This window comes from Pristiophorus japonicus, chromosome 12, assembly GCF_044704955.1.
Source record: "Pristiophorus japonicus isolate sPriJap1 chromosome 12, sPriJap1.hap1, whole genome shotgun sequence".
Taxonomy (NCBI): domain Eukaryota; kingdom Metazoa; phylum Chordata; class Chondrichthyes; family Pristiophoridae; genus Pristiophorus; species Pristiophorus japonicus.
The window spans coordinates 145,156,494-145,182,075 of NC_091988.1; the positions used below are offsets into that span (position 1 = coordinate 145,156,494).

A 25,582-nucleotide genomic window follows, 5' to 3' on the forward strand; every position below is an offset into this window, starting at 1 on the left:
CTTCCCCGTTTTTATTTTTACTCCAGACAGGGATGTACAATTGTTGAAGTTCATCAATGCTCTTTAAATGTTTGCCATTGCCTATCCATTGTAATCCTTTTTAGTATCATTCGCCAGCCTATTCTAGCCAATTCACTTCTCATACCATCGAAGTTACCTTTCCTTAAGTTCAGGACTCTCGTCTCTGAATTAACTGTGTCACTCTCTATCTTAATATTGAATTCTACCATATTATGGTCACTCTTCCCCAAGGGGCCTCGCACAACAAGATTGCTAATTAGTCCTTTCTCATTACACATCACCCAGTCTAGGATGGCCAGCCCTTTAGTTGGTTCCTTGACATATTGGTCTAGAAAACCGTCCCGAATGCACTCCAGGAAATCCTCCATTGCTACCAATTTGGTTAGCCCAATCCATATGTAGATTAAAGTCACCCATGAGAACTGCTGTACCTTTATTGCACGCATCCCTAACTTCATGTTTGATGTGACCCCAACCTCACTACTACTGTTTGGTGGTCTGTACACAACTCCCACTAGCGTTTTCTGCGCTTTGGTATTCCATAGCTCCACCCATACCGATTCTACATCATCCAAGCTCATGTCCTTCCTTACTATTGCGTTAATTTCCTCTTTAACCAGCAACGCCACCCCACCTCCTTTTCCTTTCTGTCTATCCTTCCTGAATGTTGAATACCCCTGGACGTTGAGTTCCCAGCCTTGGTCACCCTGGAGCCATGTCCTCGTGATGCCAATTATATCATATTCGTTCCTTGTTGCCTGCGCAGTTAATTCGTCCACTTTATTACGAATACGCCTCGCATTGAGGCACAGAGCCTTCAGGCTTGTCTTTTTAACACACTTTGCCCCTTTAGAATTTTGCTGTAATGTGGCCCTTTTTGCTTTTTGCCGTGGGTTTCTCTGCCCTCCACTTTTACTTTTCTTCTTTCTATCTTTTGCTTCTGCTCCCATTCTACTTCCCTCTGTCTCCCTGCCATATTAGTTTAACCCCTCCCCACAGCACGAGCAAACACTCCCCCCTCGGACATTGGTTCCGGTCCTGCCCAGGTGCACACTGTCCGGTTTGTACTGGTCCCACCTCCCCAGAACCGGTTCCAATGTCCCAGGAATTTGAATCCCTCCTTTCTGCACCACTCCTCAAGCCACGTATTCATCTGAGCTATCCTGTTATTCCTACTTTGAATAGCACATGGCACTGGTAGCAATCCTGAGATTACTACCTTTGAGATCCTACTTTGTAATTTAGCTCCTAGCTCCCTAAATTCGTCTTGTTGGACCTCATCCCATTTTCTACCTATATCGTTGTACCTATATGCACCATGACAACTGGCTGTTAACTCTCCCCCTTCAAAATGTCCTGCACCCGCTCCGAGACATCCTTGACCCTTGCACCAGGGAGGCAACATCCCATCCTGGATTCTCGATTGCGGCCGCAGAAACGTCTATCTATTTCCCTTACCACTATAACTCTCCCACACTTTTTGCTGCCCTCCTGAGCAGCAGAGCCACCCACGGTGCCATGAACTCGGCAGCTGCTGCTCTCCCCTGATGAGTCACCCCTTCAACAGTACCCAAAGCGGTATATCTGTTTTGCAGGGGGATGACCGCAGGGGACCCCTGCACTACCTTCCTTCCACTGCTCTTCCTGTTGGTCACCCATCCCCTATCTGGCTGTGTAACCTTTACCTGCAGTGTGGCCAACTCAATAAACGTGCTGTTCACGACAACTTCAGCATCGCGGATGCTCCAGAATAAATCAACCCGCAGCTCCAGTGCCACAATGTGGTCTGTCAGGAGCTGCAGCCAGATACACTTCCTGCACATGTAGTCATCAGGGACACTGGTAGCGTCCCTGACTTCCCACATAGCACAGGAGGAGCATGACACATGTCTGAGCTCTCCTGCCATGACTTAACCCCTAGATTAACTTAATTTGGCAACAACAATGATAAAGGTACCTACTGATAAAGGGAAAGAAAAAGAAGAAAAACTACTCGCCAATCACCAGCCAATCACTTACTCCCTTGGCTGTGATGTCGCCCTTCGATTTCTTTCTACTTCTTTGCCTTCTCTCCCTGTACTTGCACCGGCTGCCTTTCCAAAGCTGCTGCTGCTCTGCTTCCACAAACTCCCGCTGCTCCCCGACGACATTGGGCCTTTTATAGGCCTCTCCGACGCTGCCGCTCCACCTCCACGAACTCCCCTTGGGCCTCACCATGTAGACGCAAGGGTGTTGTTCCTTGTGCTCTCTCACCTGCAGCCTGCATCGCTAGGCCAGACTGTTTGAGTCCATGTTGCTGATTTATCCTATCTAGTTCCGTTCTAATCATTCCTGTCTTTGATCCTTTCCATTTCACATCATGCAGGACACTCAAGCTAGTCAAACAAGTTGTTTTATGTTGCTTTTTCCATATGATTTTAGAAAAAAAAAAGTCAAGGTACAGTGCACTAAACAAAGTTAAATGAAATGTAAACTAAATTAAAATGTGAAATTGAGAGGGACAAGATGGGAGAAGGACTGGGAACAGAAAAACTAAAAGATAAAAATTTTCACCTAAAAGCACATTTACTGAGCTAGATGTTGACATTTTAAAATTCATTAAAACACAACGTTACAGATAAATAAAATCAAAATACGGTGAGAATGCTGGAAATTTGAAATAAAAACAGAAAATGCTGGAAATACTCAGGTCAGACAGCATCAGCGGAGAGAGAAACCTTCCATCAGCACTGGAAGATGTTCGAGAGGAACAGCTTATAAGCAAGATCAAGTTTTGTAGATAAATTGTTATCTAGTAACACCATCTAGATTTGTGCGTGTTCATACTTGGATCACATTTTCAAATAGAAATTTTATCCATCTCTTTTAGTTCAGTATGAAATTTTGAGTATTGTAGTCTTGATGCCTGGAAACTCGGGCCTAAGTTTCCGGTTGAGTTGCTCCTATTTTTTTGGAGCAACTAGTTTCGTATGGAGTATCTTAGAAATCGTAATTCTCGGCATTTAGTTTGCTCCAGTTCTAGTTAGTTAGAATAGTTTCGTTTTGTACAGTTTTTTTTCCCAAAGGGGGACGTTACCAGCCACTTACGCCTGTTTTGCAAGTTTAGGCAGCGAAAAGTTACGTCAAACTAACAGAACGGAGTAAGTGTCGATTTTTGTACGCTGAGAAAAACCTTGCCTACACTCTATAAATTAGGCGCAGGTAGCGAGAGATGGGTGGGGGGCGGGGAGAGGAATTTAGAGGAAAGTTGAAAGATTTTACAAAGTATTAAACACTTCACTTTTACCAATAAAAAGCCATCATCAATAATAACATGATGAATAAATCAACCAATCGATAAATAAAATTTTTTTTAAGTTTCTGCTCCCCTACTGCAGCACCGGGAGCCCTCCAACAGCCTGCTGAAGAGCTGGTCGGACAGGCCCTGCCGCCGACAAGGTGGTGCTCGGGCGGGACCCGCTGCCGGCGAGCTGCTGCTCGGGTGAGGACCGCCGCCAAGGAGGTAAGGGCAGGCAGGCCACTCAGCACGGGATAGGGGCAACATCCCTTCGGCCAGGGATAGGTTTGCCCGGAGACAGGATGCGCAGGGAGGGCATGCTCGCAGCTGCTGGCACTCTTTGGCACAGGGCTGCAGCTTCACCCCCAGCTACTTGTGTTGCGCTGCGGTGACTGTGAAACAGGCCTGCTGTATTTTGAGAATCGCAAAGTAAGTTTTAGGCGCTTTTTTATTCTAAAAAATAGGCGGGTCTCTTGGTGTGCGCTGTTCTGGGAGGACATCTGAAACTTGGGCCCTCAGTCTTTTGCAATTTCTAAGATCTACTGTATTAGTACATTCAGCCACAGCCATCATTCATATCAAAATTGGAAGATTGAAGGAAAATTAGTGCTAAAATACATCAATGTATTAAGTCGCCATAATTAAAATGAATGAGTTTAGTTCTTCCAACCACATTACTTATTACTGTGACAGACATCAAAGCAGAGATGATTTTATCTCAATTTTTCCAATCTTTAGAGCCAAAACATTGTTTGTAACTGCCAATTACTACTTCAATGAGAAATTGTGCTTTATGGTTAAAGTAATTCTATGCTCAAAACACCAGCAGTGCTAATCCCGGGATTAAAGCTGCGAAATATTGGGTGAGGGGAGGCTGTTCCACACACCTTCCATGGTCAGGTGCTCGCTTGTGTCGGTCACCTATATTTCCCCCAGTGCAGAAATTTCTGTCAGACACTAAAACTTAGTCGCTCAACTAATAGCACAAACTGGAAATCAAATCTGGGAACTTCCTGGGTGTTTTTTTGGCTCAGCTACTCTCAGCCTTAACCAGTTGAACCATTAGAATAGATTCCAGAATCATTCTAAAATGGTGCATCTTCTGACTTGCTGTGAACACTAGTGCAAGAGAGCCAGTAATATATAGATTAATGTTGTAAAGAACATTTCAATCCTTAATATCTATATTAACTTCATTGAGTAGTTTATATATGAGAATGATGTGAATAGCACATTTAGTGAGTTGCTCTCAGGTAAAGGGTACACAGGCAGATAGTAAATGGGTGACCAACAGGAAGAGCAGTGCAAGGAAGGTAGTGCAGGGGTCCCCTGCGGTCATCCCCCTGCAAAACAGATACACCGCTTTGGGTACTGTTGAGGGGGATGACTTATCAGGGGAGGGCAGCAGCAGCTAAGTTCATGGAATCGTGGATGGCTCTGCTGCACAGGAGGCCAGGAAAAAGAGTGGGAGAGCTATAGTGATAGGGGATTCAATTGTAAGGGGAATAGATAGGCTTTTCTGCGGCCGCAACCGAGACTCCAGGATGGTATGTTGCCTCCCTGGTGCAAGGGTCAAGGATGTCTCGGAGCGGGTGCAGGACATTTTGAAAAGGGAGGGTGAACAGTCAGTTGTCGTGGTGCACTTCGAAGGCATGAGGCGTGAATTGGCTAGAATAGACTGGCAAATGATACTTGAAGGGTTGACGGTGGATAGGCAATGGCAAACATTTATAGATCACATGGATGAACTTCAACAGTTGTACATCCCTATCTGGAGTAAAAATAAAACAGGGGAGGTGGATCAACCGTGGCTAATAAGGGAAATTAAGGATAGTGTTAGATTCAAGGAAGAGGCATATAAATTGGCCAGGAAAAGTAGCAAACCTGAAGACTGGGAGAAATTTTGAATTCAGCAGAGGACAACAAAGGGTTTAATTAGGAGGGGGAAATAGAGTATGAGAGGAAGCTTGCCGGGAATATAAAAACTGAATGTAAAAGTTTCTATAGATATGTGAAGAGAAAAAGATTAGCGAAGACAAACATAGGTCCCTTGCAGTCAGACTCAGGTGAATTAATAATGGGGAACAAAGAAATGGCAGACCAATTGAACAAATACTTTGGTTCTATCCAAGTGTGACTGGGATAGGTTAGGTGAGTGGGCAAATGCATAACAGAAGTAGTATAATGTGGATAAATGTGAGGTTATCCACTTTGGTGGTAAAAACAGAGAGACAGACTATTATCTGAATGGTGACAGATTAGGAAAAGGGGAGGTACAACGAGACCTGGGTGTCATGGTACATCAGTCATTGAAGGTTGGCATGCAGTTACAGCAGGCGGTTAAGAAAGCAAATGGCATGTGGGCCTTCATAGCGAGGGGATTTGAGTATAGGAGCAGGGAGGTCTTACTGCAGTTGTACAGGGCCTTGGTGAGGCCACACCTAGAATATTGTGTTCAGTTTTGGTCTCCTAATCTGAGGAAGGATGTTCTTGCTATTGAGGGAGTGCAGCGAAGGTTCACCAGACTGATTCCAGGGATGGCTGGACTGACATATGAGGAGAGACTGGATCAACTGGACCTTTACACACTGGAGTTTAGAAGGATGAGAGGGGATCTCATAGAAACGTGTAAGATTCTGTCGGAATGGGACAGGTGAGATGCGGGAAGAATGTTCCCCATGTTGGGCAAGTCGAGAACCAGGGGACACAGTCTTCGCATAAGGGATAGGCCATTTAGGACTGAGATGAGGAGAAACTTCTTCATTCAGAGAGTTGTTAACCTGTGGAATTCCCTGCCGCAGAGAGTCGTTGATGCCAGTTCATTGGATATATTCAAGAGGGAGTTAGTTATGGCCCTTATGGCTAAAGGGATCAAGGGGCATGGAGAGAAAGCGGGAAAGGGTACTGAGGTGAATGATCAGCCATGATCTTATTGAATGGTGCTGCAGGCTCGAAGGGCTGAATGGACTACGCTTGCACCTATTTTCTACGTTTCAATGGGGTCATGTTTCGGGCTGCGCCTAGAACGGCGTAGCCCCGCGAACCACGCCTGATTTCCGCGCTCAAAACCACGGCGAAAACTTAACTCGGTATTCTCCACTCCCTCAGGTCGATCCGAGCCCGCGGCGCAGCACAAGCTGTGGGGGGCGGAGCCAGGTCCCTGCGCTGAAAACAGTGCCGGGACCTCTGCACATGCGCGCTACAGTGGGCGCCCTATCCCTGGCCAAATGGGCTCACTGGGGCGGTGATCAGACTGCACCTCCCTCCTCTTCAGCTCCTGCTCTGGCTGTGGCTCCAGCTTCCTCCCCTGTTCAGCTCACGCTCCCTCTGACGCTCTCACACCCTTCCTCCCCTCCCCCCCTCCCCCCCCCCCCCAGCTCCCGCTCCGCTGCCTGCTGCCCGCACCTCCCCCTCCCCCAGCTCCCGCACTGCTGCCCGCACCCGCACCCCCCCAGCTATGCTCCGGCTCCACTCCCTCTTCCTTTCAGCCTCCTCCCTCTCCTCCTCACCACCACCGCCTCCCCCCCCCCCCCCACCTCCTCTCTCCTCTTCTTCGCTCTTCCCCTCCTCCTCCTTCCCCCCCCCCCCCCCCCATTGTCAGAAACATATAGATACTGACAGAGAGAGAGAGAGATAGACAGACACACTGACAGACAGAGACAGACAGAGAGACATTGGGGGGGACCCCATCCCAGCACGCTGTTGGAGGGTGAGTAGAAACATAATTTCTTATTTTTATTTAAATTTTTTTGATTGATTTATTGGTTGATTTATTGATTTATTTATCATTTATTATTGGTGGCTCTTTATTTGTAAAAGTGATGTGTTTCATGTTTGTAAACTTCCCTTCCCCCCCCACCCCATCTCTCTTCCCTACGCCTGATTTGTAACCTCCGCCTGATTTTCTAAGTAGGCAAGGTTTTTCTGAGCGTACAAAAATCTACACTTACTCCATTCTAATTTAGTTTGGAGTAAGTTTTTGTTGCCTAAACTTTCAAAACAAGTGTAAGTGGTCGGACACGCCCCCTTTTGAAAAAAAAATCTGTTCCAAAATGAAACTGTTCTAACTGACGAGAACTGGAGCAAACTCAATGCCGAGAATTGCAATTTCTAAGATACTCCATTCTAAACCAGTTGCTCCAAAAAAATAGGAGCAACTCAGGCCGAAACTTGACCCCAATGTTTCTATGTTTCCAGCTCAAAATCCACTCAAAAACTCAAAGTTGCCCAACCATAGAAACAAGCAAGTTGGATAAAGCAGCCTACCACCTTTTACTGTTTTTGGTATTATTTAAATAAGATTTCTTACATTTTACAAGTTTTACAATGTTGTCATTCAAGAGTTTGATTTTTTTTTTCTAGGAGATTTTCATTCATTGACCTTTTTTATAATGTAATAGATTTGGTGGAGCCAAAAATAGTTCTTCCTTTTACACACGTAGCCTGGTGTTTCCTTTTCTGGAATATTTTATGCTTTAGTCATCTAAGAATATCGAGATGAAATGGGTATTTTGAGATTTGCAGAATACCATAATAAAGTTTACTCGTTCAAGCATAACCTTTTTTATCTTGCTTGAAGAGTTCAAGAAAATGCTACTTTCGAGAAATTACTATATTTCAGTCTTGCAAGTATTCCTTTTCCTGAAATCATAGGGAGTTGGTTAAAAAATGCAATTGATTAAGATAACCACTTACTAATTTAATGTATGGAGGAGTAGATTCAAACACAAAGTAGGAAAATTAGATCAAGGCCTCTTTCTCCTAGTCATTTTTGAGGTTTGCAAGTGATGGGAGTCGTGGCAGTCTCTGCTTAAGCTTTGTAAAACATGATCCCCATATTGCAGGAATGATCCTGATTTAATATTCAATATAATTGCATCTTTTTGTAAAGTGCTGTGTGGGGATTGGAGTGATTCAATGGCCCAGGTTTTGCAGCAGGAATAACGGTGAGGCTACCATTGCTCACTGATTAAGCAGTAAATCGGACAGCAACTTCCAGCGTCCGCACATGCGCAGTTCAAGGTAGAAATGAACACCGAGTGCCCTTCATTCACCGCTCACTGCAAAATCCAGGCCAATATTTTTGAAGCCATGTGAGCCAGTTGCATACTTCCACCTTTCATCCATTTAACAGCACATAAAAATGCCAATGTTCTGTGTGAATCGTAATCATTAGTTATGCGTATGTTTCACAGTTGCAGTAATTCATAAATTTTAATAACTAACATTTTAGTTTTTTTTTGATAAATATTGCTTCCTGTGTCAAAAATGTTTTTTTTTCCCCCTTTTTGTAGGAATCATGGCTATTCTGTTTTCTGGAATTGTGATGTCGCACTATGCTCACCATAACCTGTCCCCGGTTACTCAAATCCTCATGCAACAGACACTGCGGACTGTTGCTTTTATGTGTGGTATGTATTTTTGGGGGAGATTTGTATTACTCCAGTCTTTTCAACGACAATATGGTAAAATTTCTAAAAGTACAGTAACGTGAGTTCAAATTGGCTCAAGAACTAACAAATGAAAAGGAATTCATGAGGTTTAATATAATTTGGATATTGATTGAGCACACTATTCAAGAGTTACATGGAAAGTTGGAGTTGTTGCTGTCTGGGAAAACTTAGTGGTAATAGATAACAAGGCAGGCAAACAATAATATGGCTGCATTCGAGTACAGTCGGCTACAGGAGTATGATAGTGTAGTTGTTATGTTACTGGACTAGTAATCCTGAGGACTATCTGGATTATCAGTAAAAATGACCACAAAGCTGTCTGGTTGTTGTTTTTTGGAAAAAAAGACCACCTGGTTCACTAATGTCCTTTTTAGGAAGGAAACCTGCCATCCTTACCCGGTCTGCCTAAATATGACTCCAGTCCACTACCAAAGTGGGTATCCATTAAATGCCCTTAGTTGTATCAAACAGCTAGCAGCTCAAGGAGTCCCACAGGGATAGGCAATAAATGGCAGCAATGCTCAAATCCTGAGAGTTCATTTTTTTAAAAAAGAGGATGAAGTGGAATGGGCAAGTGTTACGTTGGCAACTGATGCAATCTACTTGTGTAGGCTGGACATTTGGGGCCCAGGTTTCGGGCCGTGCCTACAACGGCGCAGACCCGACCTGGACGCACGTTTTTCGCGCCACAAAGTGCGCCTAAAAAAAACTTACAGATTCTCCGGCTCCCTGCTGGTCCTCTTGGGCCGGGCGCAGCGCAGCACGAGCTGTAGGGGGCGGAGCTAGGTCCCTGCGCTGAAAACAGTGTCGGGACCTCTGCACATGCGTGCTACAGTGGGCACGCATGTGCAGTAGCTCCAGGCGCCCAAAACTGTGTGGGAGGGGCCCGAAGCATGCAGCCCCTAGCCCTGGCCGAATGGTCTCACTGGGGCTGCGTGCATAAGGCTCCGCCCACACCCAGCTCTTGCTTCCTCCCGACTCGACTCCCGCTCCCCCCCCCCCCCCCCCCCAACGCGAACCGACCCGCTCTCCCTCCCTTCCCCCCCGCCCCCCCCCCCGGACCCGAACCAACCCGACACCCGTGCTCCCTCCCGCCCCCCTCCGGACTGGACCCGACCAAACGCCACCTACCTGTAAATCTAGTGCTGGGGACCGGGCCCTGCCCGAAGTCTTGGGCCCGGCCTGTTCAGGCTCCCCCCACTGCCTTCCCCCCCTTCTCCTTCTCCTTCCCCCCCTCCCTTCTCCTTCCCCCCCCCCGCCTTTCCCCTTCCCCCCCCCTTTCCCCTCTTTCCCCCCCCCCGCTTCTCCTTCCCCTCTTCCCCCTCCCTTTCCCCTTCCCTCCCTCCCCCTCTGCCTGCCTCCCTCCCTCCCCTCCCCCTGCCCCCCCTCCTCCCCCTCCCCTCGCTGTCAGAAACACAGACACTGACAGACAGAGTGTGAGAGACACACAGACAGACAGAGATAGAGACACTGACAGAGACACACTGGGGGGAGGGGGAGGCATCCCAGCACGCTGTTGGAGGGCTCCCGGTGCTGCAGTCGGTAAGTAGAAAATGTTTTGTTTTATTGATTTTTAAAAAAAAAATTATTGCTTATTAATTTTTTTTGATGCATTTATTGGTTGATTTATTGATGTTTTTATCATTTATTATTGATGATGGCTCTTTATTTGTAAAACTGAAGTGTTTAATGTTTATAAACTTCCCTTTAAACCCCCCACCCCCCACCATTCCCTACGCCTGATTTGTAACCTACGCCTGATTTTCTAAAGTGTAGACAAGGTTTTTTCGAGCATACAAATATCTTCACTTACTCCATTCTAAGTTAGCTTGGAGTAAGTTTTCACTGCTGAAACTTTGAAAACAGGCCTAAGTGGCCGGACACGCCCCCTTTTGAAAAAAAAAATCTGTTCCAAAGTGAAACTGTTCTAACTGACTAGAACTGGAGCAAACTAAATGCCGAGAATTTGAATTTCTCAGATACTCCGTTCTACACCAGTTGCTCCAAAAAATAAGGAGCAACTGAGGCCGAAACTTGGGCCCTTGAAGTGAGCTGATGGCCAGTCTTCATGGCGAAGAAAGATTGGTAATTTTGAAGTAACAGAAATTCTCAAAACAGGATTTGGGTGTTTATTTTACAACAAAAGAAAGCAAATATACAAATAAGCAGAATGTGTCATGGTTTGCTTATCTACTGAACAGAGACACATTGGAATCGTGATTCACCGAGATAATATGGAGCAGGTCATGAATTTTGAGTCTTAAATTTTAATGACTATTTGGTTCTGTCTGCCACTAAGCTTCCAAGATGTTTATTTTTAAAAGCAGCTTTAAATAACATAATCAATGTTTATATTTATGGAAGTTGTTGTGAAAAATGTCATTTCGTTAAAATTGGCGTAGATCCAAATATAATGCAGAAAAAATGTAGTGGATTTATTTTGGCTTGCTTCTAATGAGCTCAGGCATCCAGAACTTTCAAAATAACTTAAATTTCTTGGAACATTTTGCAACAGATACTTTCATTAACTTAATGGTTCTGATTATTTTTCGGATCATTATTCCCAAAATAATTTAATGTCCACAGTAATGGGAAAGATTTCCTGTGTGCTAGGTTTAGCAGAATTGTACATGTATTTATAAGCGATGGGTCTAAGATTCTGCTTCCCCTTGTGCAGAGATTTTCAGCCTAAATTAGTTATTTGGGTCCTACAAAACTTCAAATCCAGTTTCCACAATATGTGACTTGGATAGGTTAGGTGAGTGGGCAAAAATGCATGGCAGATGAAGTATAATGTGGATAAATGTGAGGTTATCCACTTTGGTGGTAAAAACAGAGAGACAGACTATTATCTGAATGGTGACAGATTAGGAAAAGGGGAGGTGCAACGAGACCTGGGTGTCATGGTACATCAGTCATTGAAGGTTGGCATGCAGGTACAGCAGGCGGTTAAGAAAGCAAATGGCATGTTGGCATTCATAGTGAGGGGATTTGAGTACAGGGGCAAGGAGGTGTTGCTACAGTTGGACAGGGCCTTGGTGAGGCCACACCTGGAGTATTGTGTACAGTTTTGGTCTCCTAACTTGAGGAAGGACATTCTTGCTATTGAGGGAGTGCAGTGAACGTTCACCAGACTGATTCCCGGGATGGCGGGACTGACCTATCAAGAAAGACTGGATCAACTGTGCTTTTATTCACTGGAGTTCAGAAGAATGAGAGGGGACCTCATAGAAATGTTTAAAATTCTGATGAGTTTAGACAGGTTAGATGCAGGAAGAATGTTCCCAATGTTGGGGAAGTCCAGAACCAGAGGTCACAGTCTAAGGATAAGGGGTAAGCCATTTAGGACCGAGATGAGGAGAAACTTCTTCACCCAGAGAGTGGTGAACCTGTGGAATTCAACAACAGAAAGTTGTTGAGGCCAATTCACTAAATATATTCAAAAAGGAGTTAGATGAAGTCCTTACTATTGGGGGGAATCAAGGGGTATGGTGAGAAAGCAGGAATGGGGTACTGAAGTTGCATGTTCAGCCATGAACTCATTGAATGGCGGTGCAGGCTAGAAGGGCCGAATGGCCTACTCCTGCACCTATTTTCTATGTTTCTATGTACCACATTACAGGTTGAACCTCTCTTATCCGGCACTCTCGGGGCCTGGCCTGTGCTGGATAAGGGATTTTACCAGACGAGGGGAGGTCATGTTATATTGGATGGTACAGGTACTGAGCAAGAGGATATCGGGGCAGGCTGGCTTGGGGCTGGGAGTGCGGCAGAGAGATCGTGGGGGAGGCAGTGGATCGCGGGGTCAGGCCAGCGATTGCGAGAGTCGGCAGCGAGGAAGACTTCAATTTGTTCATGTCGGAGCGGCCGGATGAGGGGTGGTGCCGGATAAGGGAGGTTCCACCTGTAATGGGTATTCCAGTAGCAGTTTTTGTTTTACATTTGAGAGATCTTGAACTAACATAGAAACATAGGCCCCAAGTTTCCACATGATTTGCTCCTGATTTTTCGGAGCAACTGGTGTAGAACAGAGTATCTTAGAAATCGGAATTCTCCACATTTTGTTTGCTGCAGTTCCAGTCAGTTAGAACAGTTTCACTTTGGAACAGAATTTTTTTTTCAAAAGGGGGCGTGTCTGGCCACTTACGCCTGATTTCAAAGTTTCGTGAGTGAAAACTTACTCCAAACTAACTTAGAATGGAGTAAGTGAAGATTTTTGTACGCTCGAAAAAACCTTGTCTACACTTTAGAAAATCAGGCGTAGGGAATGGGGGGGGGTTTAAAGGGAAGTTTACAAACACTAAACACTTCAGTTTTACAAATAAAGAGCCATCATCAATAATAAATGATAAATACATCAATAAATCAATCAAAAAAAATTAATAAGAATTAAAAAAAAAAAATCAATCAATAAAACATTTTCTACTTACCGACTGCAGCACCGGGAGCCCTCCAACAGCGTGCTGGGATGCCCCCCTCAGTGTGTCTCTGTCAGTGTCTCTATCTCTGTCTGTCTGTGTGTCTCTCACACTCTGTCAGTGTCTGTGTTTCTGACAGCGAGGGGAGGGGGAAAGGTGGGGGAGAAGGGGGAGGGATGGGGGAGGGATGGGGAGGGGGGGGAGATAGGAGATTGGTGGGGAAGGAGAAGGGGGAGGGAGGCTGAATGGGCCAAGCCCGAGACTTCGGGCAGGGCCCGTCCCCAGCACCAGATTTACAGGTAGGTGGCGTCGGGTCAGGGAGGGGTGGTGGTGGGAGGGAGGGAGGTCGGTTCGGGTCGGGGGGGTGGCGAGGGTGGGAGGGAGAGCGAGGTCAGGTCGGATCCAGTCCGGAGGCGGTGGGGGGGGCGGGGGGGGGAGCCGGGGGCGGGGGGGAAGCGGGTGTCGGGTCTGGTCCGGGGGAGGGGGTGGGGGGGGCGGGTGTTGGGTCCGGTCCAGTGGGGGGGGGGGGGGGGTGGGTGTAGGGTCCGGTCCGGGGGAGGGGGGTGGGGGGGTGCGGGTGTCGGGTCCGGTCCGGGCGGGGAGGGAGAGCGGGTGTCGGGTCCGGTCCGGGTGCGGGGGGAGCGGGTGTCGGGTCCAGTCCGGGTGCGGGGGGAGCGGGTGTCGGGTCCAGTCCGGGGGTGGGGGGAGCGGGTGTCGGGGTGGGGGAGAAGCGGGTGTCGGGTCCGGGAGCGGGTGTCGGGCGGGGGCGAGAAGCGGGAGTCGAGTCATAGAAACATAGAAAATAGGTGCAGGAGCAGGCCATTCAGCCCTTCTAGCCTGCACCGCCATTCAATGAGTTCATGGCTGAACATGAAACTTCAGTACCCCCTTCCTGCTTTCTCGCCATAACCCTTGATCCCCCGAGTAGTAAGGACTTCATCTAACTCCCTTTTGAATATATTTAGTGAATTGGCCCCAACCACTTTCTGTGGCAGAGAATTCCACAGGTTCACCACTCTGGGTGAAGAAGTCTCTCCTCATCTCGGTCCTAAATGGCTTACCCCTTATCCTTAGACTGTGACCCCTGGTTCTGGACTTCCCCAACATTGGGAACATTCTTCCTGCATCTAACCTGTCTAAACCCGTCAGAATTTTAAACGTTTCTATGAGGTCCCCTCTCATTCTTCTGAACTCCAGTGAATACAAGCCCAGTTGATCCAGTCTTTCTTGATAGGTCAGTCCCACCATCCCGGGAATCAGTCTGGTGAATTTTCGCTGCACTCCTTCAATAGCAAGAATGTCCTTCCTCAAGTTAGGAGACCAAAATTGTACACAATACTCCAGGTGTGGCCTCACCAAGGCCCTGTACAACTGTAGCAACACCTCCCTGCCCCTGTACTCAAATCCCCTCGCTGTGAAGGCCAACATGCCATTTGCTTTCTTAACCGCCTGCTGTACCTGCATGCCAACCTTCAATGACTGATGTACCATGACACCCAGGTCTCGTTGCACCTTCCCTTTTCCTAATCTGTCACCATTCAGATAATAGTCTGTCTCTCTGTTTTTACCACCAAAGTGGATAACCTCACATTTATCCACATTATACTTCATCTGCCATGCATTTGCCCACTCACCTAACCTATCCAAGTCACTCTGCAGCCTCATAGCATCCTCCTCGCAGCTCACACTGCCACCCAACTTAGTGTCATCCGCAAATTTGGAGATACTACATTTAATCCCCTCGTCTAAATCATTAATGTACAATGTAAACAGCTGGGACCCCAGCACAGAACCTTGCGGTACCCCACTAGTCACTGCCTGCCATTCTGAAAAGTGCCCATTTACTCCTACTCTTTGCTTCCTGTCTGACAACCAGTTCTCAATCCACGTCAGCACACTACCCCCAATCCCATGTGCTTTAACTTTGCACATTAATCTCTTGTGTGGGACCTTGACGAAAGCCTTCTGAAAGTCCAAATATACCACATCAACTGGTTCTCCTTTGTCCACTTTACTGGAAACATCCTCAAAAAATTCCAGAAGATTTGTCAAGCATGATTTCCCCTTCACAAATCCATGCTGACTTGGACCTATCATGTCACCATTTTCCAAATGCGCTGCTATGACATCCTTAATAATTGATTCCATCATTTTACCCACTACTGAGATCAGGCTGACCGGTCTATAATTCCCTGTTTTCTCTCCCTCCTTTTTTAAAAAGTGGGGTTACATTGGCTACCCTCCACTCGATAGGAACTGATCCAGAGTCAATGGAATGTTGGAAAATGACTGTCAATGCATCCGCTATTTCCAAGGCCACCTCCTTAAGTACTCTGGGATGCAGTCCATCAGGTCTGGGGATTTATCGGCCTTCAATCCCATCAATTTCCCCAACACAATTTCCCGACTAATAAAGATTTCCCTCAGTTCCTCCTCCCTACTTGACCCTCTGACCCCTTTTATATCCGGAAGGTTGTTTGTGTCCTCCTTAGTGAATACTGAACCAAAGTACTTGTTCAATTGGTCTGCCATTTCTTTGTTCTCCGTTATGACTTCCCCTGATTCTGACTGCAGGGGACCTACGTTTGTCTTTACTAACCTTTTTCTCTTTACATACCTAGAGAAACTTTTGCAATCCGCCTTAATGTTCCCTGCAAGCTTCTTCTCGTACTCCATTTTCCCTGCCCAAATCAAACCCTTTGTCCTCCTCTGCTGAGTTCTAAATTTCTCCCAGTCCCCAGGATCGCTGCTATTTCTGGCCAATTTGTATGCCACTTTCTTGGCTTTAATACTATCCCTGATTTCCCTAGATAGCCGCGGTTGAGCCACCTTCCCTTTTTTATTTTTACGCCAGACAGGAATGTACAATTGTTGTAATTCATCCACGCGGTCTCTAAATGTCTGCCATTGCCCATCCACAGTCAACCCCTTAAGTATCATTCGCCAATCTATCCTAGCGAATTCATGCCTCATACCTTCAAAGTTACCCTTCTTTAAGTTCTGGACCATGGTCTCTGAATTAACTGTATCGTTCTCCATCCTAATGCAGTATTCCACCATATTATGGTCACACTTCCCCAAGGGGCCTCGCACAATGAGATTGCTAATTAGTCCTCTCTCATTACACAACACCCAGTCTAAGATGGCCTCCCCCCTAGTTGGTTCCTCGACATATTGGTCTAGAAAACCATCCCTTATGCACTCCAGGAAATCCTCCTCCACCGTATTGCTTCCAGTTTGGCTAGCCCAATCTATGTGCATATTAAAGTCACCCATTATAACTGCTGCACCTTTATTGCATGCACCCCTAATTTCCTGTTTGATGCCCTCCCCAACATCACTACTACTGTTTGGAGGTCTGTACACAACTCCCACTAACGTTTTTTGCCCTTTGGTGTTCTGCAGCTCTACCCATATAGATTCTACATCATCCAAGCTAATGTCTTTCCTAACTATTACATCAATCTCCTCTTTAACCAGCAATGCTACCCCACCTCCTTTTCCTTTTATTCTATCCTTCCTGAATGTTGAATACCCCTCGATGTTGAGTTCCCAGCCCTGATCATCCTGGAGCCACGTCTCTGTAATCCCAATCACATCATATTTGTTAACATCTATTTGCACAGTTAATTCATCCACCTTATTGTGGATACTCCTTGCATTAAGACACAAAGCCTTCAGGCTTGTTTTTTTAACACCCTTTGTCCTTTTAGAATTCTGCCGCACAGTGGCCCTTCCTGTTCCCCGCCCCGGGCCTCTCCGCCACCCCCCCCCCCCCCCCCCATCTCCCCTCCGTCTCCTGCCTCTGCCTCCCTTTTGTCTCCCTCTGTCTCCCTGCATTGGTTCCCATCCCCCTGCCATATTATTTTAACTCCTCCCCAACAGCACTAGCAAACACTCCCCCTAGGACATTGGTTCCGGTCCTGCCCAGGTGCAGACCGTCCGGTTTGTACTGGTCCCACCTCCCTCAGAACCGGTTCCAATGCCCCAGGAATTTGAATCCCTACCTGCTGCACCACTGCTCAAGCCACGTATTCATCTGCGCTATCCTGCGATTCCTACTCTGACTAGCACGTGGCACTGGTAGCAATCCCGAGATTACTACTTTTGAGGTCCTACTTTTTAATTTAGCTCCTAGCTCCTTAAATTCGTTTCGTAGGACCTCATCCCTTTTTTTGCCTATGACATAGGCACCAATGTGCACCACGACAACTGGCTGTTCTCCCTCCCATTTCAGAATATCCTGCACCCGCTCCGAGACATCCTTGACCCTTGCACCAGGGAGGCAATATATCATCCTGGAGTCTCGGTGGCGGCCGCAGAAACGCCTATCTATTCCCCTCACCATTGAATCTCCTATCACTATCGCGCTGCCACTCTTTTTCCTGCCCTCCTGTGCAGCAGAGCCAGCCACGGTGCCATGAACTTGGCTGCTGCTGCCCTCCCCTGATGAGTCATCCCCCCCCAACAGTACTTAAAACAGTGTATCTGTTTTGCAGGGGGATGACCACAGGGGACCCCTGCACTACCTTCCTTGCACTGCTCTTCCTGCTGGTCTTCCATTCCCTATATGGCTGTGGACCCTTCTCCTGCGGTAAGACCAACTCACTACACGTGATACTCACGTCATTCTCAGCATCGTGGATGCTCCAGAGTGAATCCACCCTCAGCTCCAATTCCGCAACGCGTACCGTCAGGAGCTCGAGGCAGATACACTTCTCACACACGTGGTCGTCAGGAACACCGGAAGTGTCCCTGAGTTCCCACATGGTACAGGAGGAGCATATCACGTGACCGAGCTCTCCTGCCATGCCTTAACCCTTAGATACCCTTAAATTGGTAATAACAATGTTACAGTTCACTTACTGATATAAAAAAGAAAAAGAAAAGCTACTCACCAATCACTTACCCCATTGGCTGTGACGTCACCTTTTGATTCCTTTATACTTCTATTTTGCTTTCTCTCCCGCTGTAGCTGCACCGGTACGCCTTTTTGAGGCCGCTCCGACGCTGCTGCCGCCTCTCCCCAACTGCCGCTGGTACTCGAGCTCCCGCTGGGCCTTTTTGAGGCCGCTCCGACGCTGCTGCCGCCTCTCCCCAACTGCCGCTGGTACTCGAGCTCCCGCTGGGCCTTTTATAGGCCGCTCCGACGCTGCTCCCGCCTCTCCCCAACTGCCGAGTCGGGTCGGGAGGAAGCAGGAGCTGGCCGTAGAAGGAGCCTTATTCACGCAGCCCCAGTGAGGCCATTGGGCCAGGGCTAGGGGCTGCGTGCTTCGGCCCCTCCCACACAGTTTCGGGCGCCTGGAGCTACTGCACTTGCGCGCCCACTGTAGCGCGCATGTGCCGAGGTCCTGGCACTGTTTTCAGCGCAGGGACCTGGCTCCACCCCCTTCAGCTCCTGCTGCGCCGCGCTGAGGGCCAGAGGACCTGCATGGAGGTGGAGAATACGGAGGTTTTTTTTAGGCGCACTTTGTGGCGTGAAAAACAGGCGTCCAGGTCGGGACTGCGCCGTTCTAGGCGCGGCTTGAAACTTGGGCCCATAGACAATAGCTGCAGGAGGAGGCCATTCGGCCCTTTGAGCCTGCACCGCCATTCAATGAGTTCATGGCTGAACATGCAACTAATTGTGTTTTATTACAATGCACCATTTCCCAGCCACTGAGCTCGGAGTGGTACTACAAGGCCTGTACCAATAGCATTTGAACCACTAAAATGGACATGGGTGTTTAATTTCCATTGTGTCCTTCTCTCCTTCCCATGAATTCAATTGTCGACTTGAACACAATACAGCAACATTAAGCTTTTGGAATGTAAAGGTAATAAAAAAATGGTGAAAGCTGTGCTATTTAATTTAGTTCTGGAAAAGGAACTTTTTTTTTTAACCCAGCATCTGTGTATCTGGTATGGCTTTCCAGGTGCTGAATAAATGTACCTCGTCTGTGCCCCAACAATGTGCCTAATCCTCAGAAAAGCAGCAACTATTACGCAGTGAGATTTCGACAGCCACATAATTACCGATTTGGTTTCTCAGACTTAAGTTACCAGTTTGCACTGAACTGTACATAGCTTTGTGCTCTGGGCCTATGAAGTGGGTTGAGACTACCCACACTTTTCATGTCGGCCTGTTACACTTGGCAGAAATAGGAGCAGCATTAGGCCATTTGGCCTCTCGAGCGCTCCACCATTCAGTAAGATCATGGCTGATGTGATCTTGGCCTCAACTCCACTTTTTTGCCCGCTCCCCATAACCCTCGACCCCCTTATCATTCAAAAATCTACCTATCTCCACCTTAAATATATTCAATGACTCAGCCTCCACAGCTCTCTGGGGTAGAAAACTCCAAAGACTCACAACCCTCAGAGAAGAAATTCCTCCTCATTTCTGTTTTAAATGGACGACCTCTTATTCTGAAACTATGCCCCCTAGTTCTAGATTTCCCCACGAGGGGAAACATCCTCTCTGCATCTACACTGTCGAGCCTCCTCAGAATCTTATACGTTTCAATAAGATCGCCTCACATTCTTCTCAACTCCAATGCGTATAGACGCAACCAGCTCAACCTTCCTTCATCTCAGGAACCAACCTCGTGAACCTTCCCTGAACAGCCTCCAATGCAAATATATCCCTCCTCAAATATGGAGACCAAAATTGTACGTAGTACTCCAGGTGTGGTCTCATCAACACCCTGTATAGTTGTAGCAGAACTTCCCTACTTTTATACTCCATCCCCCATGCAATAAAGGCCAACATTCCATTTACCTTCCAAATTACTTGCTGTACCTGCATGCTAACTTTTTGTGTTTGATGTACAAGGACCCCCAGATCCTTTCTGTATCGCAACATTTTGTAATCCCTCTCCATTTAAATAATTTCCTTTTTTTATTTTTCCTACCAAAGTGGATAACACCTCATATTCCCACATTATACTCCATCTGCTAAATTTTTGCCTAATCATTTAGCCTATCTTTATCCCTTTGCTGATTCTTTGTCCTCGTCACAACTTGCTTTCCCACCTATCTTTGTATCATCAGAAAATTTGGCTACATTACACTCAGTCCCTTCATCCAAGTCATTAATATATTGTAAATAGTTGAGGCCCCAGCACTAATCTCTGTGGCAGTTATAGTTACAGTTTGACAACCTGAAAATGACCCATTGATCCTGACACTCTGTTTTCTGTTAGTTAGCCAATCCTCTCTCCATGCTAATTACAATATAGGGGTGAAATTAAAAAGATTAGGAAAGCAAAGAGAGAGCATGAAAAATTCTTCGCAAGTAAAATCAAGGAAAACCCAAAGATGTTTTTCAAATATATTAGGAGCAAGAGGATAACTAAAGAAAGGCTAGGGCCTATTACAGACCAGGAGGGTAATCTGTGTGTGGAGACGGAAGATGTGGGTATGGTTCTTAATCAATATTTTGCATCTGTTTGAACAAAAGAGAGGGGCGATACAGACACTACTATCGAGGAGAAGTGTGAAATATTCGATGAAATAAACATAGTGAGATATTAAAGGGTTTTAGCAGTTTTGAAAGTGGATAAATCTCCAGGCCCAGATGAAATGTATCCCAGACTGTTAAGTGAAGCAAAAGAGGAAATAGCAGAAGCTTTGACGATCATTTTCCATTCCTCTCTGGCTTCAGGTGTGGTGCCAGAGGACTGGATGATTGCTAATGTGGTACCTTTGTTTAAGAAAGGAGAAAGGGATAGACCAAGTAATTACTCAGTGGTGAGAAAATTATTGGAAAAATCCTGAAGGACAGGATAAATCTTCACTGAGAAAGACATGGATTAATCAAGGACCGTCAGCACGGATTTGTTAAGGGAAGGTTGTATCTGACTAACTTGATTGAATTTTTGGAGGAGGTAACCAGGAGGGTTGATGAAGGCAAATCCTATGATGTAGTGTATATGGATTTTAGCAAAGCTTTTGATAAGGTCCCACTGGTCGCAAAAGTAAAAGCTCATGGAATCCAGGGAAAATGGCAAGTTGAATCCAAAATTAGCTGAGGCAGGAAGCAAAGGGTTACGGTTGATGGGTGTTTCTGCGACTGGAAGGATGTTTCCAATGGGGTTCCGCAAGGCTGAGTGTTCGGTCCCTTGCTTTTTGTGATAAACATCAATGATCTAGACTTTAATACAGGAGGTATTATTAAGAAGTTTGCAGATGATACTAAAATCGGCTGTGGTTAATAATGAAGAAGAAAGCTGTGGACTGCAAGAAGATATCAATCAACTGGTCAGGTGGGCAGAACAGTGGCAAATGGAATTTAATCCAGGGAAGTGTGAGGTAATGTATTTTGGGAGGGCTAACAAGGAAAGGGAATACAGATTAAATAATGGTAGGGTACTGAAGTAGTGTGGAGGAAAAAAGGGACTTTGGAGTGCATGTCCACAAATCCATGAAAGTAGCAGGCCAAGTGGATAAGGTGGTTAAGAAGGCATATGGAATGCTTGCCTTTATTAGCCGAGGCATAGAATACAAGAGTGGCGGGGGGAGGAGGAGGAGGTTATGCTTGAACTGCATAAAACACTGGTTAGGCCATGGCGTGTGTTCTGGTCACTGCATTTCAGGAAGGACGTGATTGCACTGGAGAGGGTACAGAGGAGATTTACAAGGATGTTGCAGGGCGTGGAGAATCTAAGCTATGAGGACAGATTAGATAGGCTGGATTTGTTTTCATTGGAACAGAGGAGGATGAGGGGAGACCGCATTGAGGTGTATAAAGTTATGAGGCGCCTAGATATATTGGATAGAAAGGGCCTATTTCCCTTAGCAGAGGGGTCAACAACCAGGGGGCATAAATTTAAAGTAATTGGTAGAAGGATTTGAGGGGAAATTTCTTCACGCAGAGGGTTGTGGGGGTCTGGAACTCACTGCCTGAAAGGGTGGTAGAGGCAGAAACTCTCTCCACATTTAAAAAGTACTTGGATGTGCACCTGAAGTGTCGTAATCTGCAGAGTTCCAGACCGAGAGCTGGAAAGTAGGATTAGGTTGGATAATCTCTTGTTGGCCGGCATGGCCACGATGGGCCGAAATGGCCTCCTTCTATGATTCTATATTACCCGCAACCCCGTGAGCTCTTATCTTATCTTATCTTGTGGCACCTAATCGAATGCCTTCTGGAAATCGAAATACTCTACGTCTACTGGTTCCCCTTTATCCACGCTGCTTGTTATATCCTCAGAGAACACCAGCAAATTAGTCAAACATGGGGCCCAAGTTTTGGGCCGCCCTGAGAACGGCGCAGCCCCGACCTGGACGCCCGTTTTTCGCGCCACAAAGTGCGCCTAAAAAAAACTTAGATTCTCCGGCTCCCTGCTGGTCCTCTGGAGTCGGGCGCGGCGCAGCACGAGCTGTAGGGGACGGAGCCAGGTCCCTGCGCTGAAAATAGTGCCGGGACCTCTGCACATGCACGCTACAGTGGGCGCGCATTTGCAGTAGCTCCAGGTGCCCAAATTTGTGTGGGAGGGGCCCGAAGCACGCAGCCCCGAGCCCTGGCCGAATGGCCTCACTGGGGCTGTGTGAATAAGGCTCCTCCCACGGCCAGCTCCTGCTTCCTGCCGACCCGACTCGAATCCCCCCCCCCCGGACCCGACCCGCGTGCCCTCCCTCCCCCCTCCGACCCGACCCGTGCTCCCGACCGCCCCCCCTGCCCCCGGATTCGACCCGACCCAACGCCACCTACCTGTAAATCTGGTGCTGGATATGGGCCTGCCCGATGTCTTGGGCCCGGCCCGTTCAGCCTCCCTCCTCCTTCTCCTTTCACCGCCACCCCACCCCCCCCCGTCTCCTTTGTCCCCACACCCCCCCCCCCGTCTCCTTTGTCCCCTCCCCACCGTCTCCTTTGTCCCCTTCCCCCCGGTCTCCTTTGTCCCCACCCCCCCCGGTCTCCTTTGCCCCCCCCCGTCTCCTTTGCCCCCCCCCCGTCTCCTTTGCCCCCCCCCCGTCTCCTTTGCCCCCCCCCCGTCTCCTTTGCCCCCCCCCCGTCTCCTTTGCCCCCCCCCCGTCTCCTTTGCCCCCCCCCCGTCTCCTTTGCCCCCCCCCGTCTCCTTTGCCCCCCCCCGTCTCCTTTGCCCCCCCCGTCTCCTTTGCCCCCCCCCGTCTCCTTTGCCCCCCCCGTCTCCTTTGCCCCCCCCCGTCTCCTTTGCCCCCCCCGTCTCCTTTGCCCCCCCCCCGTCTCCTTTGCCCCCCCCGTCTCCTTTGCCCCCCCCGTCTCCTTTGCCCCCCCCCGTCTCCTTTGCCCCCCCCCGTCTCCTTTGCCCCCCCCCGTCTCCTTTGCCCCCCCCCGTCTCCTTTGCCCCCCCCCGTCTCCTTTGCCCCCCCCCGTCTCCTTTGCCCCCCCCCCGTCTCCTTTGCCCCCCCCCGTCTCCTTTGCCCCCCCCCGTCTCCTTTGCCCCCCCCCGTCTCCTTTGCCCCCCCCCGTCTCCTTTGCCCCCCCCCGTCTCCTTTGCCCCCCCCCGTCTCCTTTGCCCCCCCCGTCTCCTTTGCCCCCCCCCGTCTCCTTTGCCCCCCCCCGTCTCCTTTGCCCCCCCCCGTCTCCTTTGCCCCCCCCCGTCTCCTTTGCCCCCCCCCGTCTCCTTTGCCCCCCCCGTCTCCTTTGTCCCCCCCGTCTCCTTTGTCCCCCCCGTCTCCTTTGTCCCCCCCCCCCGTCTCCTTTGTCCCCCCCCCGTCTCCTTTGTCCCCCCCCCGTCTCCTTTGTCCCCCCCCCCGTCTCCTTTGTCCCCTTCCCCCCGGTCTCCTTTGTCCCCACCCCCCCCGGTCTCCTTTGCCCCCCCCGTCTCCTTTGCCCCCCCCCCCGTCTCCTTTGCCCCCCCCCCGTCTCCTTTGCCCCCCCCCCGTCTCCTTTGCCCCCCCCCGTCTCCTTTGCCCCCCCCCGTCTCCTTTGCCCCCCCCCGTCTCCTTTGCCCCCCCCGTCTCCTTTGCCCCCCCCCGTCTCCTTTGCCCCCCCCGTCTCCTTTGCCCCCCCCCGTCTCCTTTGCCCCCCCCGTCTCCTTTGCCCCCCCCGTCTCCTTTGCCCCCCCCCGTCTCCTTTGCCCCCCCCCGTCTCCTTTGCCCCCCCCCGTCTCCTTTGCCCCCCCCCGTCTCCTTTGCCCCCCCCCGTCTCCTTTGCCCCCCCCCGTCTCCTTTGCCCCCCCCCCGTCTCCTTTGCCCCCCCCCGTCTCCTTTGCCCCCCCCCGTCTCCTTTGCCCCCCCCCGTCTCCTTTGCCCCCCCCCGTCTCCTTTGCCCCCCCCGTCTCCTTTGCCCCCCCCCGTCTCCTTTGCCCCCCCCGTCTCCTTTGCCCCCCCCCGTCTCCTTTGCCCCCCCCCGTCTCCTTTGCCCCCCCCCGTCTCCTTTGCCCCCCCCCGTCTCCTTTGCCCCCCCCCGTCTCCTTTGCCCCCCCCCGTCTCCTTTGCCCCCCCCCGTCTCCTTTGCCCCCCCCCGTCTCCTTTGCCCCCCCCCGTCTCCTTTGCCCCCCCCGTCTCCTTTGCCCCCCCCCGTCTCCTTTGTCCCCCCCGTCTCCTTTGTCCCCCCCGTCTCCTTTGTCCCCCCCCCCCGTCTCCTTTGTCCCCCCCCCGTCTCCTTTGTCCCCCCCCCCGTCTCCTTTGTCCCCCCCCCCGTCTCCTTTGTCCCCCCCCCCGTCTCCTTTGTCCCCCCCCCCGTCTCCTTTGTCCCCCCCCCCCGTCTCCTTTGTCCCCCCCCCCGTCTCCTTTGTCCCCCCCCCCGTCTCCTTTGTCCCCCCCCCCGTCTCCTTTGCCCCCCCCCCGTCTCCTTTGCCCCCCCCCCCCGTCTCCTTTGTCCCCCCCCCCCTCGTCTCCTTTGTCCCCCCCCTCGTCTCCTTTGTCCCCCCCCCGTCTCCTTTGTCCCCCCCCCCCCGTCTCCTTTGTCCCCCCCCCCCCGTCTCCTTTGCCCCCCCCCGTCTCCTTTGCCCCCCCCCGTCTCCTTTGCCCCCCCCCCCGTCTCCTTTGCCCCCCCCCCGTCTCCTTTGCCCCCCCCCCCGTCTCCTTTGCCCCCCCCCCCGTCTCCTTTGCCCCCCCCCCCCGTCTCCTTTGCCCCCCCCCCCGTCTCCTTTGCCCCCCCCCGTCTCCTTTGCCCCCCCCCCGTCTCCTTTGCCCCCCCCCCGTCTCCTTTGCCCCCCCCCACGTCTCCTTTGCCCCCCCCCACGTCTCCTTTGCCCCCCCCCGTCTCCTTTGCCCCCCCCCGTCTCCTTTGCCCCCCCCCGTCTCCTTTGCCCCCCCCCGTCTCCTTTGTCCCCCCCCCCCGTCTCCTTTGTCCCCCCCCCCCGTCTCCTTTGTCCCCCCCCCCGTCTCCTTTGTCCCCCCCCCCGTCTCCTTTGTCCCCCCCCCGTCTCCTTTGTCCCCCCCCGTCTCCTTTGTCCCCCCCCCGTCTCCTTTGTCCCCCCCCCGTCTCCCGTCTCCTTTGTCCCCCC

General features: G+C 49.7%; 1 protein-coding gene across 2 annotated transcripts in view; it reads left to right on the top strand.

The window, feature by feature from the left end:
- slc9a8 (solute carrier family 9 member 8) overlaps positions 1-25,582 on the top strand; it is a 100,225-nt gene that overhangs the window by 47,113 nt on the left and 27,530 nt on the right. For both annotated transcript variants that reach the window (XM_070896005.1, XM_070896004.1), the window contains exon 11: positions 8,593-8,709. In XM_070896005.1, the coding sequence (XP_070752106.1) occupies positions 8,593-8,709 (117 nt within the window). The remainder of the gene's footprint in view (positions 1-8,592; positions 8,710-25,582) is intronic.